Below are 18202 nucleotides of genomic sequence, written 5' to 3'. Positions count from 1 at the left end.
GTATAAATGGGTGGTTCTTGGTCGGCACAGACTCGGTGGGCCGAAGGGCCTGTTTCAGTGCTGTATCTATAAATAAAATTAAAATACTCCTGATACTCAATTCCATTACTTTACATGAACTGGAAGTGAGACTATGGGATCTGTAATTGCCAACACCAGATTTGTTGCCCTTTTTGAATATTGAAAAATATTTGACTATTAGTTTGTTTGTAATCGATAGTTAACTCCCCAGTGTATAATAACTCCCTCCTAATGATTGACAATGCCTCGCAAATCTCCTCCCTAGTCTCTTTCAGTAGTGCAGGAAACATAACATTTATCCTTACTTTGGGGTTAACAGCCCATTTACTCTAAGATTTAAGGTAGTTATGCAAAAGGACAAAGCTGGACCAGAAATAAAAATACTGAATTGGGGGAAGGCCGATTTCAATATGATAAAACATGATCTGGCCAAAGTGAACTGAGAGCAGCTACTTGTAGGAAAGTATACATCAGATCAGTGGGAGTCATTCAAAAAGGAAATAGTGAGAGTTCAGGGCCAACATGTTCCCGTAAAGGTGAAGGGTAGGACCAACAAGTCCAGTGAACCCTGGATGTCAAGGCATATAGAGGATTGGATAAGGGGAAAAAAAGGAGGCTTATGGCAGACTCAGAGGGCTGAAAACAGCAGAGGCCCTAGAGTATAGAACGTGTAGGAGGATATTTTTAAAAAATAATTATGAGAGCGAAGAGGGAACATGAAAAAACACAGGTGGGCAAGATAAAGGAAAATCCCAATGCGTTTTATAAGTATATTAAGGGCAAGAGGATAACCAGGGAGAGAGTAGGGCCCATTAGGGACCAAAGTGATAATCTGTGCGTGGAGTCAGAGGACATAGGCGAGGTTATAAATGATTACTCTTCATCTATGTTCACTATGGAGAAGGACGATGTAGGTGCAGAGATCAGGGAGGGGTATTGTGATATACTCGAATAAATTAGCATTGAAAGGGAGGAAGTATTAGCTGTTTTAGCAGTATTAAAAGAGGATAAATCCCCAGGCCCAGATGAGATGTATCCCAGGCTGTTGTGAGGCAAGGGAAGAGATTGCAAGGGCTTGGACACAAATTTTCAAATCCTCTCTGGCCACAGGAGAGGTGCCAGAGGACTGGAGGACAGTGAATGTGGTACCTTTATTCAAGACGGGTAGTAGGGATAAACCAGGTAATTACAGGCCAGTGAGTCTAACATCAGTGGCAGGGAAACTACTGAAAAAAAATTGTGAGGGACAGGATTAATCTCCACTTGGAGAGGCAGGGATTAAATCAAGGTTCTGCAGTTCTGATGAAGGGTCACTGACATGAAACGTTAACTCTGCTTCTCTCTCCACAGATGCTGCAAGACCTGTTGAGTATTTCCAGCATCTGCAGTAATTTACTTTTATTAGATTAAATCAAGGATAGTCAGCATAGCTTTGTCAGGGGGAGATCATGTCTAACAAATTTGATTGAATTTTGAGAGGAGGTGACAAGGTGTGTAGATGAGGGTAAAGCAGTTGAAGTAGTCTACATGGATTTCAGTAAGGCTTTTGATAAGGTCCCGCATGTGAGATTGGTCAAGTAGGTAAGAGCCCATGGGATCTAGGGCAATTTGGCAAATTGGATCCAAAATTGTCTTAGTGGCAGGAGACAGAGGGTGGTAGTCAAGGGTTGGTTTTGCAATTGGAAGCCTAGACTAGAGAAAGTAGGATTTTTCTCATTAGAACAAAGAAGGTTAAGAGTAGATCAGATAGAGGTTTACAAAATTATGAGGTGTTCTGATGAGGTAAATCAAGGGGCACTATTTCAATTCATCAGTGAAATCAACATTTAGAGAGAATAAAGTGAAGATTTGTACCAAAAGGACAAAAGAAAAAGGCCAGAAGAATTTAATTATTTTAACAGAGGGTTGTTAGGCACATTTAATGCCATACCAGAAAAACTGCTGGATGCAGATTCCACAATAGCTTTTGAAAGGAGATAACTATTTGAAAATAATATATTTTTAAAGTATATTGGGAAAGGCTCTTTCAGAAACCTGGCATAGACAGACGAATTGAATAGCCCGAAATGCATTAAAATTCAGTAATCCAATACAAAATTCACTACTTTAAAAAAAAAGTTTTAACATCCAACAATGCATCCTTTCCAGATTGATTCTAAGCAAATTTAATGTGCTCTTTTAATCAAGGTTTCAGGATGTTATAAAGTTCAGGCAGCTTTATTTCAGTTGCCAGTGACAGAAAATCTACAGCTTAAAGTTGTTCATAATTCAACACTGATTAGGCAAAAAGACAAAAGTATGGGTAGTATGGAAGTTAGAAATGGCACACTAGCAAAACTCTAGTCATGATTTAAAAAGAATATGATGAATCTAGTTTGTTGCAACATAAAGATATACATTACCTGAACATAACTTTATTAATGTTTTCTGCAAGTTTTTCCAGTAGAGATCGGTCTTTCAAAATTTTCTCTCTGGCATTTTCAATTACTCTTTGCTGGAAAAAAAGACACATGAAAAACCCATTCTTAATTAGCAATCTATAAAGTCCTATTTAAAAGAACAAGTTGTCATCTTATTATGGAGGAGGGAGTAATTACAGTTGAGCTCAATCCTGTTCTTATCTGGTGCCCACATGAACATGTAGTCAGGATCATCATTTTTATTTCCATTCTTGCGATGCGGGTGTCACCTAAAAGATCAGTATTTACTGTCCATCCCTAGTTGTCCTGAATAATGGTGGTGAGCCTTCTTCTACAACTCAGTGGCTTGCTTGGTCACGTCAGAGGCAGCTAAGAGTCAACCATGTGATAATATATAGGCCAGACCGAGTAAGGACAGCAGGGTTCCTTCCCAATTTAAAAACATTAGAGACAGCTTCATATGTGACTTTTAGTGTGGCTAACTTTTTATTTCCAGTTTCGCTTAGATGGAAGAACCTAGGCCAATTCCTCCCCTGCCCCACCCTTTCCTAGTTGGGACAATCGAAGCCACCAGTCCAGTTGAAAGCTGAACTGACTGAAACCAACTAACAGCACGCGTCAGGGTCTGAACAATAGACTACTGATTCATATAGTTCAGTACCATATTATTCAGTGCATTTATCCACAAACTACTAAGAGAAGCCAATAATATAAGGTTAACCATTTCAGTAACATTAACTTTCAGCTAAAAAGTGCTACCGAATGTCTTGAGGAGTTTAGCATGCAGTAAAAGGGGATAGGCAGCATTTAACTTCTGTAAAATTAAGCAACTCAACTCCAACCCAGCAAAAGGACTAAAGTTGAGACTCTTCTACCAGTTATTAACTCTTCCAATCTTCACTTGGGAGAATAGGACAGCCTAGCACACAAACACATCCTCAGGACTTATCAATGTCATTCTATGGAAGATGGCACTGGATGGAATTTCCTTCTCTGCAGTTCTTTATCCTCTTCTGATAGTCTGAGTGACTACGATTCTTGCTCTGGCTTGCCAGCTTTGTTGTATGTATATGGATGCATCACCTCCAACTTTTGGATAAGCAGAATTATAGTAAGCAAAGCAGCCTTTTGAGTGAATTTTGGACACATGGCTAGTCTGGTACTTACTGGAAAACTTTCAACAGCAATTTCTACTTGGCCTTCTTCCACCTCATTCTCTACACTTCTAGAAGTTGAATTCTGTCCCGACACAAAGCTACCTCTTTTGCGAGGAGAATCACTAAAAATCAAAAAGGAATAAAATCTTTTACAAAGTCATTAATACAGCTCAAATGTACAGCATATCAAAATGGGCAAGAAATGGTTTCTTCAATGAGGGATAGAATGGCATTAATTGACATGTCAAAATTAGTGATTCCAGCTGTTGCTCCCCAGCACTCTAGGGTCTGGAGCATAGTAGCGATTTCTGATGCTAACCTGGCCTGTTCCTTGAAGTGTAATGTTTAGGTACAGCCTTTAGGAAGTGATCTGTGACAAACATGAATCTTGCACTAGTCTGGTGGTTGCCACTTTAAGCCAGACATATGTTGTGACATCTATTGCCCCAACGTCTGCTTTGTGACGGTTTTGAAAGAGGAGAACACGATGTCTGGTGCAGGTGAAAGAGCTGGGATGGCCAAGTAGATGAGACTGTAGTTCTGGCTACATTTTGGAGGACATTGGAAGCCATCTGCTGCCTTTTTGTTTGCATCTCACATCCCTTGTTCTGTCTCTTGAATATTATCAACCCCAATCATCCTTTCTCTTGCCCTCCACTCCCATTTCCACTTGTTCCACATCCCTCATTATGTCCCTTTGTCTTCTTGTTCCCTGTATCCTTTCACCTCACTTATTACTTACTCAGTCACCTTGTCCACTGCTCCTATTTATCTCCTCCTCTTCCTATCATTCCCCATCCTCATCTATTCCTATGCACTCTGTCATACCTCGTTTCCCCCTTCCCAAAGTCTCCCTTTTATTGTATACACTCTTTTCATTCTGCATTTTATCTCTCATCTCCTCGTCCCTAACCTCCCATATACTTCGCTCCCTTCTCTACCCCCTCAACAACTTACATTTATATATTGCCTTTATCAGGCAAAAATTGACACTAATTTGTAGCAACAACAAGCAATCACATTCTACCAAAAACAATCTGGTGATATAGAATTGAATGAAGAGGGAGATATGAACACAGGTAACCAAAAACTTGATTAAAGATGTAGGCTTTAAGAAGTGTCTTAAAGGAGGAGAAATTGGTGGAGAGGTTTAAAGAGGGAATTCCAGCATTTAGGGCCTTGATGACTGAAGACACAGCCACCAATAGTGGGATGAAGGAAGTGGAAGGTAGACAACAAGCCAGAGTTGGAGGAATGTAGAGTTCATGGCTGGAGGAGGTTACAGAAATAAGCAGGGACAAGGTCATGGAGGGATTGGAACATAAGGATGAGAATTTTTAAATCAATATGTTGGAAGACCGGGGCTGATGTAGGTTAGAGTGGGAGTTTTGAAGGACTTTAAATTTTTGGAGGGTGCATTGGAATAGCTGAGTCTGGAAGTAGCAAAAGCTAGGACCTATTTACACTTCCCATCAGCAACCTCAACTCAAAGTCTATTCCCCAAAACAGCCCAACTGGCAGATTTGGAAGGGGTGCTAGCAGCAGCCATCCTATGTAGGTTAGGAGATGCCTGGCTGGGAACTAGGTTGGGGCAAGGAGCCGTAGCTGAGGACCAATTGGCAGGGCTGAGAGCAGACAGTGACACTGTGTACAAGGAACACAAGCATATTACAGCTTGACAACACTTGTTGTGCCATTAGAATATGGGCCCTTTTAAAATCTGCAGGATCACTTTAGCCTGCGTTGAGTACAAAATAATTGATTGCATAAGCTAAAGCAAATTGAAGACAAAATTTCAACAAAGCATCACACCTTTGTGGTCAGCCCCAAAAATGCCACAGGCTTAGCTACATTGTGGCCTTTGCAGTAATTTCCAATTAATACACCCCCATCCCTGGTGAACTGCCGTTAGAGATGGAAATCCTATTGGAAATCCTCTGACAATGCTTAAATTGTTTGAATCCCAGAAAATTGGGACCAGTGAAGCTGCAGTGGAATTCTGGCGAAGTGGAAAACACATGAAAAGGATCAAATCAGGAGCAAATAAAATTAATAGAAAAGCACAAACAAATTACAGAAAAAGAGAAACATGACCAGTGTGACAAAGAAAATGTTAAAGGAAGCATTATACTACATATAAGACCAACATTACATTGTCAGAATGGATTTAAGTGAATCTGAAAATTAATGGAAATACAAAAGGAGATATTGTATAAAATACAAACCACATTGTTTATAATACTTTTACAAGGATAGCTTTACGTTTTCTAATTTTAGCCCGCTTTTATTTTTATGCAAGTTCATAATAGTTGTAAAAATAGTGCATTTCACCCTAAAAAATCTGGTAGAAATAAACAAGTGCAATTGAAATGGGTCTATACTTTTTGACACTACTATCAGAACCTTTCTCCCAGTACTCAATACCGTATTTCTAGCAGGCTACATTTCAATTTGCAGTACACTGCTAACAGTTGTGAGGCTTTCTGCAGGTTACATATTTTGCCTCACATGGGCCCTTTGGTGCATCACAATAGCAATAATCAAGGCTAGATGTTATTAAAAGTATTGCTAGAGATTAATTTCAGGTTATAAGATGTGATTTGTGTAAGGTGTTGTAGGATTAGTATAAATGGGTGGCTGTTGGTCGGCACAGACTCAGTGGGCCGAAGGGCCTGTTTCAGTGCTGTATCTCTAAATAAATAAAAAAATATTGTGCCTACATGAATTTACATAAGTGTGTAGTCTTTTTGACTAAATCACATCTTATAACCTGAAACTAATCTCTGCAGCAACAACAAGCAATCACATCCTACCAAAAATAATTCTGTGGCATAGAACAGCTCATCACAGGTGCCAATATTTACATCTAAAAATAAATTCAATAATTCGCAAAAGTAAAAGAATCAAATGTACCCATCCCATGAATTCAGCCCCGAAGACCTTAGGTACAATCATGACAGACAGGTAGCACTGCATCTGTAACCTAGGATTCAATCCAAGGATGGCCTATAAAGAAGAACACATATAGTGTGGACCAAAGACATAGGGAAGAATTTTAAGGGGTTTTAAGAGGTCGTTTGAGACAGGAACGGAGTGGGGGTGGGGGCACACGATATAAAATAGGGACAGAAGATGTTGGACAGGAATTCCGATGTCATGACGTCCCTTCTGGATTTTACTGCCGACAGCTGACATGGAGGGTGGATTTCGCATATTCACAAAGCAGGAAGCCAATTAAGGTACTTAACCCAATACACTGCAATTTTATTCAGTTTTAAATACTCCTGATGCGCTTTGGGAACCACAGGGATTCAGGGCCTCGCCTGGTGAAAGGAGGTGACAAGGAGGCAGGAGCTCAGTGTTGGCTTTGCTAGGAAGCCATCAGGTGGGGCAGTGTTGCTTGGAGGAAAGGTGGGGGGTGCATGGGGAAGCACTGTAAGCAGTGGGGGCTAATGTGCCAGCACTGTGGGAGAGTCATACCAGGATGGCATTGGGACAGTGCTACTTCACTGAAGGTCACAAAGGGGCTGGGTGGGAAGGTCTGTTTGGCCTGAAGGCTGTGCACTCAGGGAGGGGCAACCTCTCATGGACTACCCACTGAGAACATGGCTACTGACCCCTGGGAGGAACCCATGTAAGGATGCAGAGGAGAGGTACAACACTTGCCACAGTCAACCTGAGTGACCATCAAGCAGGCCATTGGTCTCCTGAAGATGAGATTTAGGTGCTTAAATCGATCCAGTGGAGCCCTTCAGTTTGCCCCAGCGAGGGTCTCGCGTATCGTGGTGGTCTGCTGTGCACTGCACAACCTGGCACTACAGAAGGGCGAAGCTTTGACCAGTGAGGATGTTGTGGTGCGAGATGCCTCCTCCGATGAGGAAGTGGAGGAGGATGCTGTCCAGGCAGCGCCAGATAAGTGCTCCAGGCACAGCAGAAAGGTGCCATGATTTACGTGCAAGGGAGGTACAAGACACCTTTATACATACACGTTTCCTTTGACTCTTACCAGCTTGTGGAACCGCAACAGTAAAGCCTTACTTTTAAGCAGCCCTGTTGTTGCATCCTTCCTTCTGTACTACAGCACCCAGGTGCACCTCACACAGTGGCAAGGCTGAAGCATTGAGTGCTACGGACTTGGTCCCTCACTTCCAGTCACTTGGGAGGAAGGGTTCAAATAATTTTCCAAAAGGCATCAACAACAGAAAGGAGACGTGGTGAGTGAACATAATTTTATTCCATGTCAAACCAACGCACAAATACCCATTTCTACTGCACCTTCACCCATGATCCTCTAAGTGCATCTAGGTGCTCTTTTAATATCTTTGCTCCTATGTGGTGCTCCCGCTGCGCTGTCAGCTGAGATGGAGGCAGGCTGCTGACCTTGGTACCCTTGCTTGGGATGACCTTGGTGGCAGTCCTCTGGCTGCCTGAGAACTGCAGGGCTCCAGCACACTGAGGACCTCCTACAAAGGTGGAGGGTCCTCTCTGTCGGCAGGAATGATGGAGGCGCTGACATCACTGGCAGAGGGGCTTTGGAGCTACTGTCCACACCAGGAGCACCCTGAGAGGAACCTCCAGGTACAGATGACAGCCACTCCTCCCCCCTTATAGGGCACACGTACTTCCGTGCTGACCTCAGAGGGACGTGGACCTGGTGGAGACTTCAGGTGCCTCATCCCCCTCTCGCCTTGCCTCCGCAGCATGGAGTTCATGGACAATGCAATGGCGTGCAGGTCTGCACACATCTCCGGCAGCCACTGATTGGTCTGCTGGATGTGACGCTCCAGAGAGTCGCCAAGTTTTCAATGGAGGAGTCCGTCGCGCAATTGGCAGACACAGTGCAGCATCAAGGCCTGGATGAACTCCTCAATCGTCCACACTTGTGCATACATAGCCTCTGGCATCTCTACCAGATCTTGCCTGGCCTCTCGCTGCAGCATTTCCTGTTGCCACCGACACAGAAGCACGTAATCAAGCTGGGGCTCAGCATGGGCTTGACCTCCCACAGTGGCCTGGGCTGTCATAGCTTCTGTCAGCTGCCCTGGCACATTTGTGCTGTCCTCACGAGGTTGCGTGGCTGAATCTAAACACGTGTAACTACCCACTGATGAGAGAGAATCTGCACCGGTGGAAGGTGCGGTGGAATGATGTAACTGTGGGCCCTCTGAGGCTCAGAGGTGGCCGACTGCCCCTAGCCTCTTCAGCTCCTCTCTCCTGTCATTCATCTTGACCTGCATGAGAAAACATGGACATTGAAGGATAAGGGTGTGCCCATCATCACATTCCTACCACCCCAAATGTGTTTCTCTATTGATGCAGCGGGAATTACATGCACAGCATGGCTCTTTGGTACAAGATACACCCTTGTGCCCCAGTAGATGCTCACTCACTCTCTTGGGTGGGTGCGCCTGCATCACCAGCAGCTTTGTTGACCTGCCAGTTCCATGGTCGCCTCCTCCATCGAGGTGTGGACATGGAGATAAGGCACTCCACCGCCGCTTTTGGCATGCTCCTTCCTATCATGGCCCTCAATGTCCCGCAGACACAACGATGAACAAAATTAGTCTCCCGGCGGGTTAAAGCCTCAGACCTCTGATGATGATAGTCCAGCGGGAAGTGATGGGAGCACACATATGCTTCCTGCACGCAGTCACTTTCTGGGGTCTATGCAGGGGAATGCATCGACAGACAGGCACCTCTCAGAGATGCTGCCATGCCCCAGGCCCCATTTCAGATTCCATAACCCCATTGCCATGGCTGGGTGGTCACTCCCTCTCCAACAAATGCTGTCTCTCACTCTGACACAAGCTTGGCCCAAAGGGTCGGAAGTTTATGGAATGCTCACCTTGGCAGACCAGATCAGGTCATTGACCCTTTTCTGGCATTGGATCCAGGTCCTATAGATGGCCCCACGGCTGCTGACCTGCACCGCTATCTCCATCCAGGCATGCTTGGTCAGGCTGGCTGGTCTCCTCCGATCCCTGGGGAAAGAGGACCGACCACCTTTCCCTTGCAGCCTGCAGCAGAGTCTGGAGGAAGGCATCGCTGAACCGCAGAGCCACCAGGGTCTTCCTTCTGCCATTTGGCCTGCAGGCTTCTGATCACATCCTTGACACTCCTGAATGCAGGGGCTGTGTTACACCAGGCAGTACTGATTGCAGGGCTTTCAGCCCTTTAAATATGACGCCTGGAGCTTCCATGGCCTCTTCTGTCCTCTCACTGGACGGCCCATGCACCTCCCGAACCTAGATACAAACATACGAATTAGGAGCAGAAGTAGGCCATTCGGCCCCTCTAGCCTGCTCCACCATTCAATAAGATCATGGCTAATCTGTTTTTGTCTCAAATTTCACACTCCCATCTACCCTGATAACCTTTGATTCCCTTGCCTAACAAGAATCTATCTACTCTGCCTTAAAATTATTCAATAACCCCGCCTCCACCATCTTCTGAGGCAGAAAGTTCTAAAGTCGCACAACCCTCAGAGAAAAAATGTCTCCTCATCTTTGTCCTTAAAGTCAACCCCTAATTTTAGAACAGTGCCCCCAATTCTGGACTCATCCACAAGCATACTTTGGTTTTGTCTTCACAAAGGAGGACACAAATATCATAACAGAAATGTTGAGGAACACAGGGCTTAGTGAGAGAGAGGAACTGAAGGAAATCAGTATTAGTAGAGAAATGGCGTTGGGGAAATTGATGGGATTGAAGACAGATAAATCCCCAGGGTCTGATGGTATGCATCCCAGAGTACTTAAGGAAGTGGCCCTAGAAATAATGGATGCATTTGTGGTCATCTTCCAAGATTCTATAGACTCTGGAACAGTTCCTACTCATTGGAGGGTAGCTAATGTAACCCCACTATTTAAAAAGGGAGGTAGAGAGAAAGCAGGGAACTATAGACCAGTCAGCCTGACGTCGGTAGTGGGGAAAAACCTCGAGTCCATTTTCAAAGATTTTATAGCAGAGCACTTGGAGAACAGTGGTAGAATCGGGCAGAGTCAGCATGGATTTATGAAAGGGAAATCATGCTGGACAAATCTACTAGAATTCTTCGAGGATGTAACTAGTAGAGTTGATGAGGAGGAGCCAGTGGATGTGGTTTATTTGGACTTTCAGAAGGCTTTCGACAAAGTCCCACATAAGAGATTAGCATGTAAAATTAAAGCGCATGGGATTGGGGGTAGTGTATTGCGAAGGATAGAAAATTGGTTGGCAGACAGGAAACAGAGTAGGGATAAATGGGTCTTTTTCCGAATGGCAGGCAGTGACTAGTCGGGTACCGCAGACATCGGTGCTAGGACCCCAGCCATTCACAATATATATTAATGATTTAGATGAGGGAACTAAATGTAATATCTCAAAATTTGCAGATGACACAAAACTGGGTGGGAGGGCGAGTTGTGAGGAGGATGCAGAGAGGTTTCAGGGTGATTTGGACAAGTTGAGTGAGTGGGCAAATGCATGGCAGATGCAGTATAATGTGGATAGATGTGAGGTTATCCACTTTGGTAGCAAAAACAGGATGGCAGATTATTATCTGAACGGCTATAAACTGAGAGGGGAATACGCAGCAAGACCTGGGTGTTCTCGTATACCAGTCGCTGAAAGTAAGCATGCAGGTCCAACAGGCAGTAAAAAAGGCAAATGGTATGTTGGCCTTTATAGCGAAAGGATTTGCATATAGGAGCAGGGATGTCTGGCTGCAATTATACAGGGCCTTGGTGAGGCCACACCTGGAATATTGTGTGCAGTTTTGGTCTCCTTATTTGAAGAAGGATGTTCTTGTTATAGAGGGAATGCAGCGAAGGTTTACCAGACTGATTCCTGGGATGGTGGGACTGACATATGAGGAGAGATTAAGTTGGTTAGGATTATATTCGCTGGAGTTCAGAAGAGTGAGGGGGGATCTCATAGAAACCTATAAAATTCTAACAGGACTTGACAGGGTAGATGCAGGAAGGATGTTCCCGATGGTGGGGGAGTCCAGAACCAGGGGTCATAGTCTAAGGATAAGGGGTAAATCTCTCAGGACTAAGATAAGGAGAAATTTCTTCACCCAGAGAGTGGTGAGCCTGTGGAATTCGCTACCACAGAAAACAGTTGAGGCAAAACATTGTATGTTTTCAAGAAGGAGTTAGATATAGCTCTTGGGTCTAAAGGGATCAAAGGGTATGGGGAGAAAGCGGGAACAGGTTACGGAGTTGGATGATCATAATGAATGGCTTACTCCTACTTTCTATGTTTCGATGCAAGAGGAAACATCCTTTCCACATCCACCTTGTCAGGACCGTTCAGGATCTTATATACTTCAATCAAGTCTCACCCAGTCTTCTAAACTCCAGGGAAATCAACCCCAGTCTGTTCAACCTTTGGTCATAAGACAACCCGCTCATTCCAGGCATCAATCTGGTAAACCTTCTCTGAACCGCCTCCAATGCATTTACATCCTGAGGAACTGGATCGGCGCAGGCTTGGAGGGCCGAAGGGCCTGTTCCTGTGCTATAATTTTCTTCTTTGTATCCTTCCTTAAATAAGGAGAGCAAAACTGCATAAACTATTTAAGATGTGGTCTCACAAATGCCCTGTATAACTGAAGCATCACATCCTTACTTTTATTTTCAATTCCTCTTGTAATGAAGGACAGCATTCCATTAGCCCTCTTTATTACTTGCTGTACCTGCATACTAACTTTTTGTGACTCATGCACCAGAACACCTAGATCCCTCTGCACCTCAGAATTTTGCAGTCATGCTCCGTTTAAGTAATACTCTGCTTTTTTATTCTTCCTGCCAAAGTGAGCAACTTCACATTTTCCCACATTATACTCCATCTGCCAGATTTTTGCCCACTCACTCAACCTATCTATATTGGTCTGCAACCTCCTTACGTCACCTGCACAACATACTTTCCTACCTATCTTTGTGTCATCTGCAAATTTAACTACCATGCACGCACTCCTCTCATCTAAGTCATTGATATAAATTGTAAAAGGTTAAAGGCCCAGCACAGACCCCTGCGGGACTCCACTCGTCACTTCCTGCCAATCAGAAAAGGACCCATTTATGCATATTTTCTGTTTTCTGCCAGCCAGCCAATCTTCTATCCATGCTAATATGTTACCCACTACACCAAGAGCTCCTACTTTGCGCAATAACCTTTTATATGGCACCTTGTCAAATGCCCTCTGGAAATCCAAGTACAGTACGTCAACTGGCTCCCGTTTATCCACGACACGTTACTACTTCAAAGAACTCCTATAAATTGGTTAAACATGATCTCCCTTTCAAAAAACCATGCTGACTATTCCCGATTACCTCGAGTTTTTTTTTTTAAGTGCCCAGCTATAGCCTCGTTAATGATCGATTCTAACACCTTCCTCGCGACAGATTTCAAGCTAACTGGCCTATAGTTACCTGTTTTCTGCCTCCCCCCATCCCTTGGATAGAGGGGTTTTATTTGTTGCTTTCCAGCATCTAGCGAGTTTTGAAAAATTAACACCAACGCATCTACTACCTCATTAGCTACCTCTTTTAAGACCCCAGGATGAAGCCCATCAGGACCATGGGATCCAGGGTAATTTGGCAAATTGGATTCAAAATTGGCTTAGTGAAAGGAGGCAGAGGGTGATGGTAGAGGGTTATTTTTGTGAATGGAGGCCTGTGATCAGTGGGGTACTGCAGGGATCGGTGCTGGTGTGGAATCTAGGCTGAGCCATCCTTGGACAAGGGGTGTGGGTTTGCCTAGTCATCATGTTTATACATTAACTGTTCCTTAGGGATGTACTAGGCATGGGTGTTGAGATAAGAAGAGTGTTGCCGAAACAGAATGTACTTTTCTGTCACGCGCTGTGGCCTGCAGTATCCGCTGCAAGGCCGATGGTGAGATAGATATGTAAACAAAGGATCGAAATAATGCTGTATCCCACTGGTGTAGAGCAAACGCTCAACTGAAATACCATTGGTATCTTTAAATGCAAATTAAGGATAGAAATTATTATTGTAAGACTATTGGTTACAGAATACTATAAGTGCCACTATTTTGCGGAAACTCTTTAGAACATTGCAGTGAGCTCTACTGTGGTCGTTCTTCTTGTGCACAAGTAAATAAAACTAGGTTGCGAGTACTCACCATGCCAAGTCTGATTATTTCACAACACTGGGACCCTTACTGTTTGTAGTGCACATTAATGATTTAGACGTGAATATAGGAGGTATGATCAGTAAGTTCGCATACGACACGAAAATTGGTGGTGTCGTAAATAGTGAGGAGGACAGCCTTAGACTACAGGACGATATAGATAGGCTGGTAAGATGGGTGGAGCATTGGCAAATGGAGTTTAATCCTGACAATGTGAGGTGATGCACTTTGGGAGATCTAACAAAGCAATGAAATATACAATGGATGGTAGGACCCTAGGGAGCACAGAGGGACCTTGGGGTGCTTGTCCATAGATCACTGGAGGCAGCAGCACAGGTAGATAAGGTGATTAGGAAGGCATACGGGATACTTGCCTTTATTAGCCGAGGCATAGACTATAAGAGCAGGAAGGTTATGATGGAGCTATATGAAACGCTGGTTAGGCCACAGCTGGGGTACTGTGTACAGTTCTGGTCACCACACTATATGAAGGATGTGACTGCAATGGATAAGGTGCAGAGGAGATTAACCAGGATGTTGCCTCAGCTGAAGCATTTCAGTTATGAAGACAGACTGGATAGGCTGGGGTTGTTTTCCGTGGAGCGGAGAAGGCCGAGGGGGGACCTGATTGAGGTATACAAAATTATGAGGGGCACTGATAAGTTAGATAGGAAGAAACTTTTTCCCTTTGCAAAGAGGTCAATAACTAGGAGGCATAGATTTAAGGTAAGGGGCAGAAGGTTTAGAGGAGAAGCTTTTTTCACCCAGAGGGTGGTTGGAATCTGGAACACACTGCCTGAAGAGGTGGCAGAGGCAGGAACACTCACGACATTCAAGAAGTATTTAGATGAGCACCTGAAACGCCATAACCTACAAGGCTACGGGCCAAGTACGGGGAAATGGGAATAGTTAGGGCGGGTGCTTGAGGGTTGGCGCAGGTGCGTTGGGCCGAAGGGCCTGTTTCTGTGCTGTAAAACTATGACTCTATGACCCGGGGACTTGTCAGCCCATAACTCCATCAGTTTGGTCAGTAACACTTCCCTGATCAACAAGTGCATGGGAAAGGCTTCCACTGCTATGTCCAGACTGGCCAAGACAGTGTGGGAAAATGGCGCACTGACACGGAACACAAAAGTCCGAGTGTATCAAGCCTGTGTCCTCAGTACCTTGCTCTATGGCAGCGAGGCCTGGACAACGTATGTCAGCCAAGAGCGACGTCTCAATTCATTCCATCTTTGCTGCCTCCGGAGAATACTTGGCATCAGGCGGCAGGACTGTATCTCCAACACAGAAGTCCTCGAGGCGGCCAACATCCCCAGCTTATACACACTACTGAGTCAGCGGCGCTTGAGATGGCTTGGCCATGTGAGCCGCATGGAAGATGGCAGGATCTCCAAAGACACATTGTACAGCGAGCTCGCCACTGGTATCAGACCCACCGGCCGTCCATGTCTCCGCTTTAAAGACGTCTGCAAACGCGACATGAAGTCCTGTGACATTGATCACAAGTCGTGGGAGTCAGTTGCCAGCGTTCGCCAGAGCTGGCGGGCAGCCATAAAGGCGGGGCTAAAGTGTGGCGAGTCGAAGAGACTTAGCAGTTGGCAGGAAAAAAAGAGAGGCGCAAGGGGAGAGTCAACTGTGTAACAGCCCCGACAAACAAATTTTTCTGCAGCACCTGTGGAAGAGCCTGTCATTCTAGAATTGGCCTTTATAGCCACTCCAGGCGCTGCTCCACAAACCAGTGACCACCTCCAGGCGCTTACCCATTGTATCTCGAGATAAGGAGGCCAAAGAAGAAGACTTCCCTGATGATTGTAATTTCACCAAGTTCCTCTCTTCCTTCCACCTCCTGATTTACAGCTATTACTGGAATATATTTTGTATCCTCTATAGTGAAGACAGAAGCAAAATATTTGTTCATTTCATCTGCCATTTCCTTATTATCTACTATTAACTCACCATTCACTCTCTAGAGGACCAACACTCACTTTCCTTTTTAAATGCCTGTAGAAACTCTTGCTATGTTTTTACATTTCTAGTTAGCTTCCTCTCATCCTCTAATTTCTTTCTCCTGATAAACCTTTTAGTCATTCTCTACTGTTCTTCATATTCTGACCAATCATCTGACCTGCCACTCATCTTTGCACAATTATATGCCTTTTCCTTAAGATTGATGCTTTAACTTCTTTAGTTAACCACGGGAGGGTGGGGGGGGGGGGGGGGGGGGGGGAGGGTCCTCTCCTTAGAATTTTTCTTGTTAGTAGGAATATACTTATTCTGAAATATCCCCTTGAATGTCTGCCACTCCTTCTCTATTGATCTATCTCCTAGCCTAGTAACCCAGTTCACTTCAGCTAGCTCAGCTTTCATTCCCACATCATTGCCCTTATTTAAGTTTAAAATACTAGTCTTACACTCATAGAAACATAGAAAATAGGAGGAGTAGGCCCTTCGACCCTGCTCCGCCATTTAAAAAAGATCATGGCTGATCGTCTAATTCAGTACCCTGTTCCCGCTTTTTCCCCATATCCCTTGATCCCTTTGGCATTAATATATCTATCTCCTTCTTGAATATATTTAATGATTTGGCCTCCACTGCCTTCTGGGGTACAGAATTCCACAGGTTCACCACCCTCTGAATGAAGAAATTTCTCATCTCGGTTCTAAATGGCACACCCCGTATCCTGAGACTGTGACCCCTGGTTCTGGACTCCCCAGCCATCGGGAATATCCTCCTTGCATCTAGTTTAGTCCTGTTAGAATTTGATAGGTTTCTATGAGATCCCCTCTCATTCTTCTAAACTCTAATGAATATAGGCCTTGTCGACCCAATCTCTCCTCATACATCAATCCTGCCATCCCAGCAATCAGCGTAGTGAATCTTCTTTGCACTCCCTCCATGGCAAGAACATCCTTCCTCAGATAAGGAGACCAAAACTGCACACAATACTCCAGATGCGATCTCACTAAGACCCTGTATAACTGCAGTAAGACATCCTTGATCCTGTACTCGAATCCCTCTTGCAATGAAGGCCAACACAACATCTGCCTTCCGAATTGCTTGCTGCACCTGAATGCTTGCCTTCAGCAACTGGTCTACAAAGACACCCAGGTCTTGTTGCACCTCCCCCTTTTCCAATCTATCACCATTCAGATAATAATCTGCCTTTCTGTTTTTACAACCAAAGTGGATAACCACACATTTATCGACACTATACTGCATCTGCCATGCATTTGCCCATTCACCCAACTTGTCCAAATCACATTGGAGCCTTTTTGCATTCTCCTCACAGATCACTCACCACCCACCCCCCCAGCTTTGTGTCATCTGCAAACTTGGAAGTGTTACATTTAGTTCCCTCGCCCAAGGAATTAATATATATTGTGAATAGCTGGGGCCCAAGCACTGATCCCTGCGGTACCCCACTAGACACTGCCTGCCACCCGGAAAAAGACCCATTTATTCCTACTCTCTGTTTCCTGTCTGTCAACCAATTCTCAATCCATGCCAGTAACTTACCCCCAACCCCATGTGCTTTAATTTTGCTCACTAACCTCTTATGTGGGACCTTATCAAAATCTTTCTGAAAATCCAAATACACCACATCCACTGGTTCTCCCATATCTATTCTACTAGTTACATCCTCAAAAAACTCCAGTAGATTTGTTAAGCATGATTTCCCTTTCGTAAACCCATGCTGACTTTGCCCACTCTTCTTCCTCTCTTTCAAACTGGATGTAAAATTCAACCACTGTGGTCGCTGCTATCTAGAGATGCCTTTACTCTGAGGTCATTAATTAATCCTGTCACATTACACAATACCAAGTCTAATATAACCTGCTCTCTGGTTGGTTCCAGAACGTGCTGCTCTAAGAAACTATCTTGAAAACATTCTATGAACTCCTCATCCAGGCTACTATTGCCAATCTGATATTTCCAGTTTATATGTAGATTAAAATCACCCATGATTACTGCCCTCCCTTTATCACAAGCACCCAATATTTCTTCTTGTATACTTCATCCTACATTATGGTTACTGTTAGGGGGCCTGTAGACCACTCCCACTAGTGACTTCTTTCCCCTCCTATTCCTCATTTCCACCCAAACAGATTCTACATCCTGATCTCCCGAACCAAGGTCATCTCTAACTATTGCACCAATGCCATCCTTGATTAAGAGTGCTGCCCTTCAGCTAGCTTCCTATTCTTCTTGAACGTCAAATACCCCTCAATATTCAGAACCCAATCCTGGTCATCCTGCAGCCACATTTCCATAATGGCTATCAGATCATATTTATTTACTTCAATGTGCACTATTAGTTCATCTACTTTATGAATGCTACATGCATTCAGGTACAGAACCTTTACTTTTGTTTTTTTGTTATCTTTGTAACATCTAGTCTTGACTGTTGGTGTGTTATTAGGTTTTTTTCTCTGTCTCTTCCTGCCATTCTCTGACCTTCA

The 18202-nt window shown here is 44.3% G+C and overlaps 1 protein-coding gene across 2 annotated transcripts in view; it reads right to left on the bottom strand.

Moving 5' to 3' along the window:
- npat (nuclear protein, ataxia-telangiectasia locus) overlaps positions 1–18202 on the bottom strand; it is a 62599-nt gene that overhangs the window by 19285 nt on the left and 25112 nt on the right. For both annotated transcript variants that reach the window (XM_068033725.1, XM_068033726.1), the window contains exons 8-9: positions 3609–3720; positions 2424–2515 (exon numbers count right to left, since the gene is read on the bottom strand). In XM_068033725.1, the coding sequence (XP_067889826.1) occupies positions 2424–2515; positions 3609–3720 (204 nt within the window). The remainder of the gene's footprint in view (positions 1–2423; positions 2516–3608; positions 3721–18202) is intronic.

Source organism: Heterodontus francisci, chromosome 6 (assembly GCF_036365525.1).
Source record: "Heterodontus francisci isolate sHetFra1 chromosome 6, sHetFra1.hap1, whole genome shotgun sequence".
Taxonomy (NCBI): domain Eukaryota; kingdom Metazoa; phylum Chordata; class Chondrichthyes; order Heterodontiformes; family Heterodontidae; genus Heterodontus; species Heterodontus francisci.
This window is presented reverse-complemented; position numbering and strand designations above follow the sequence as displayed.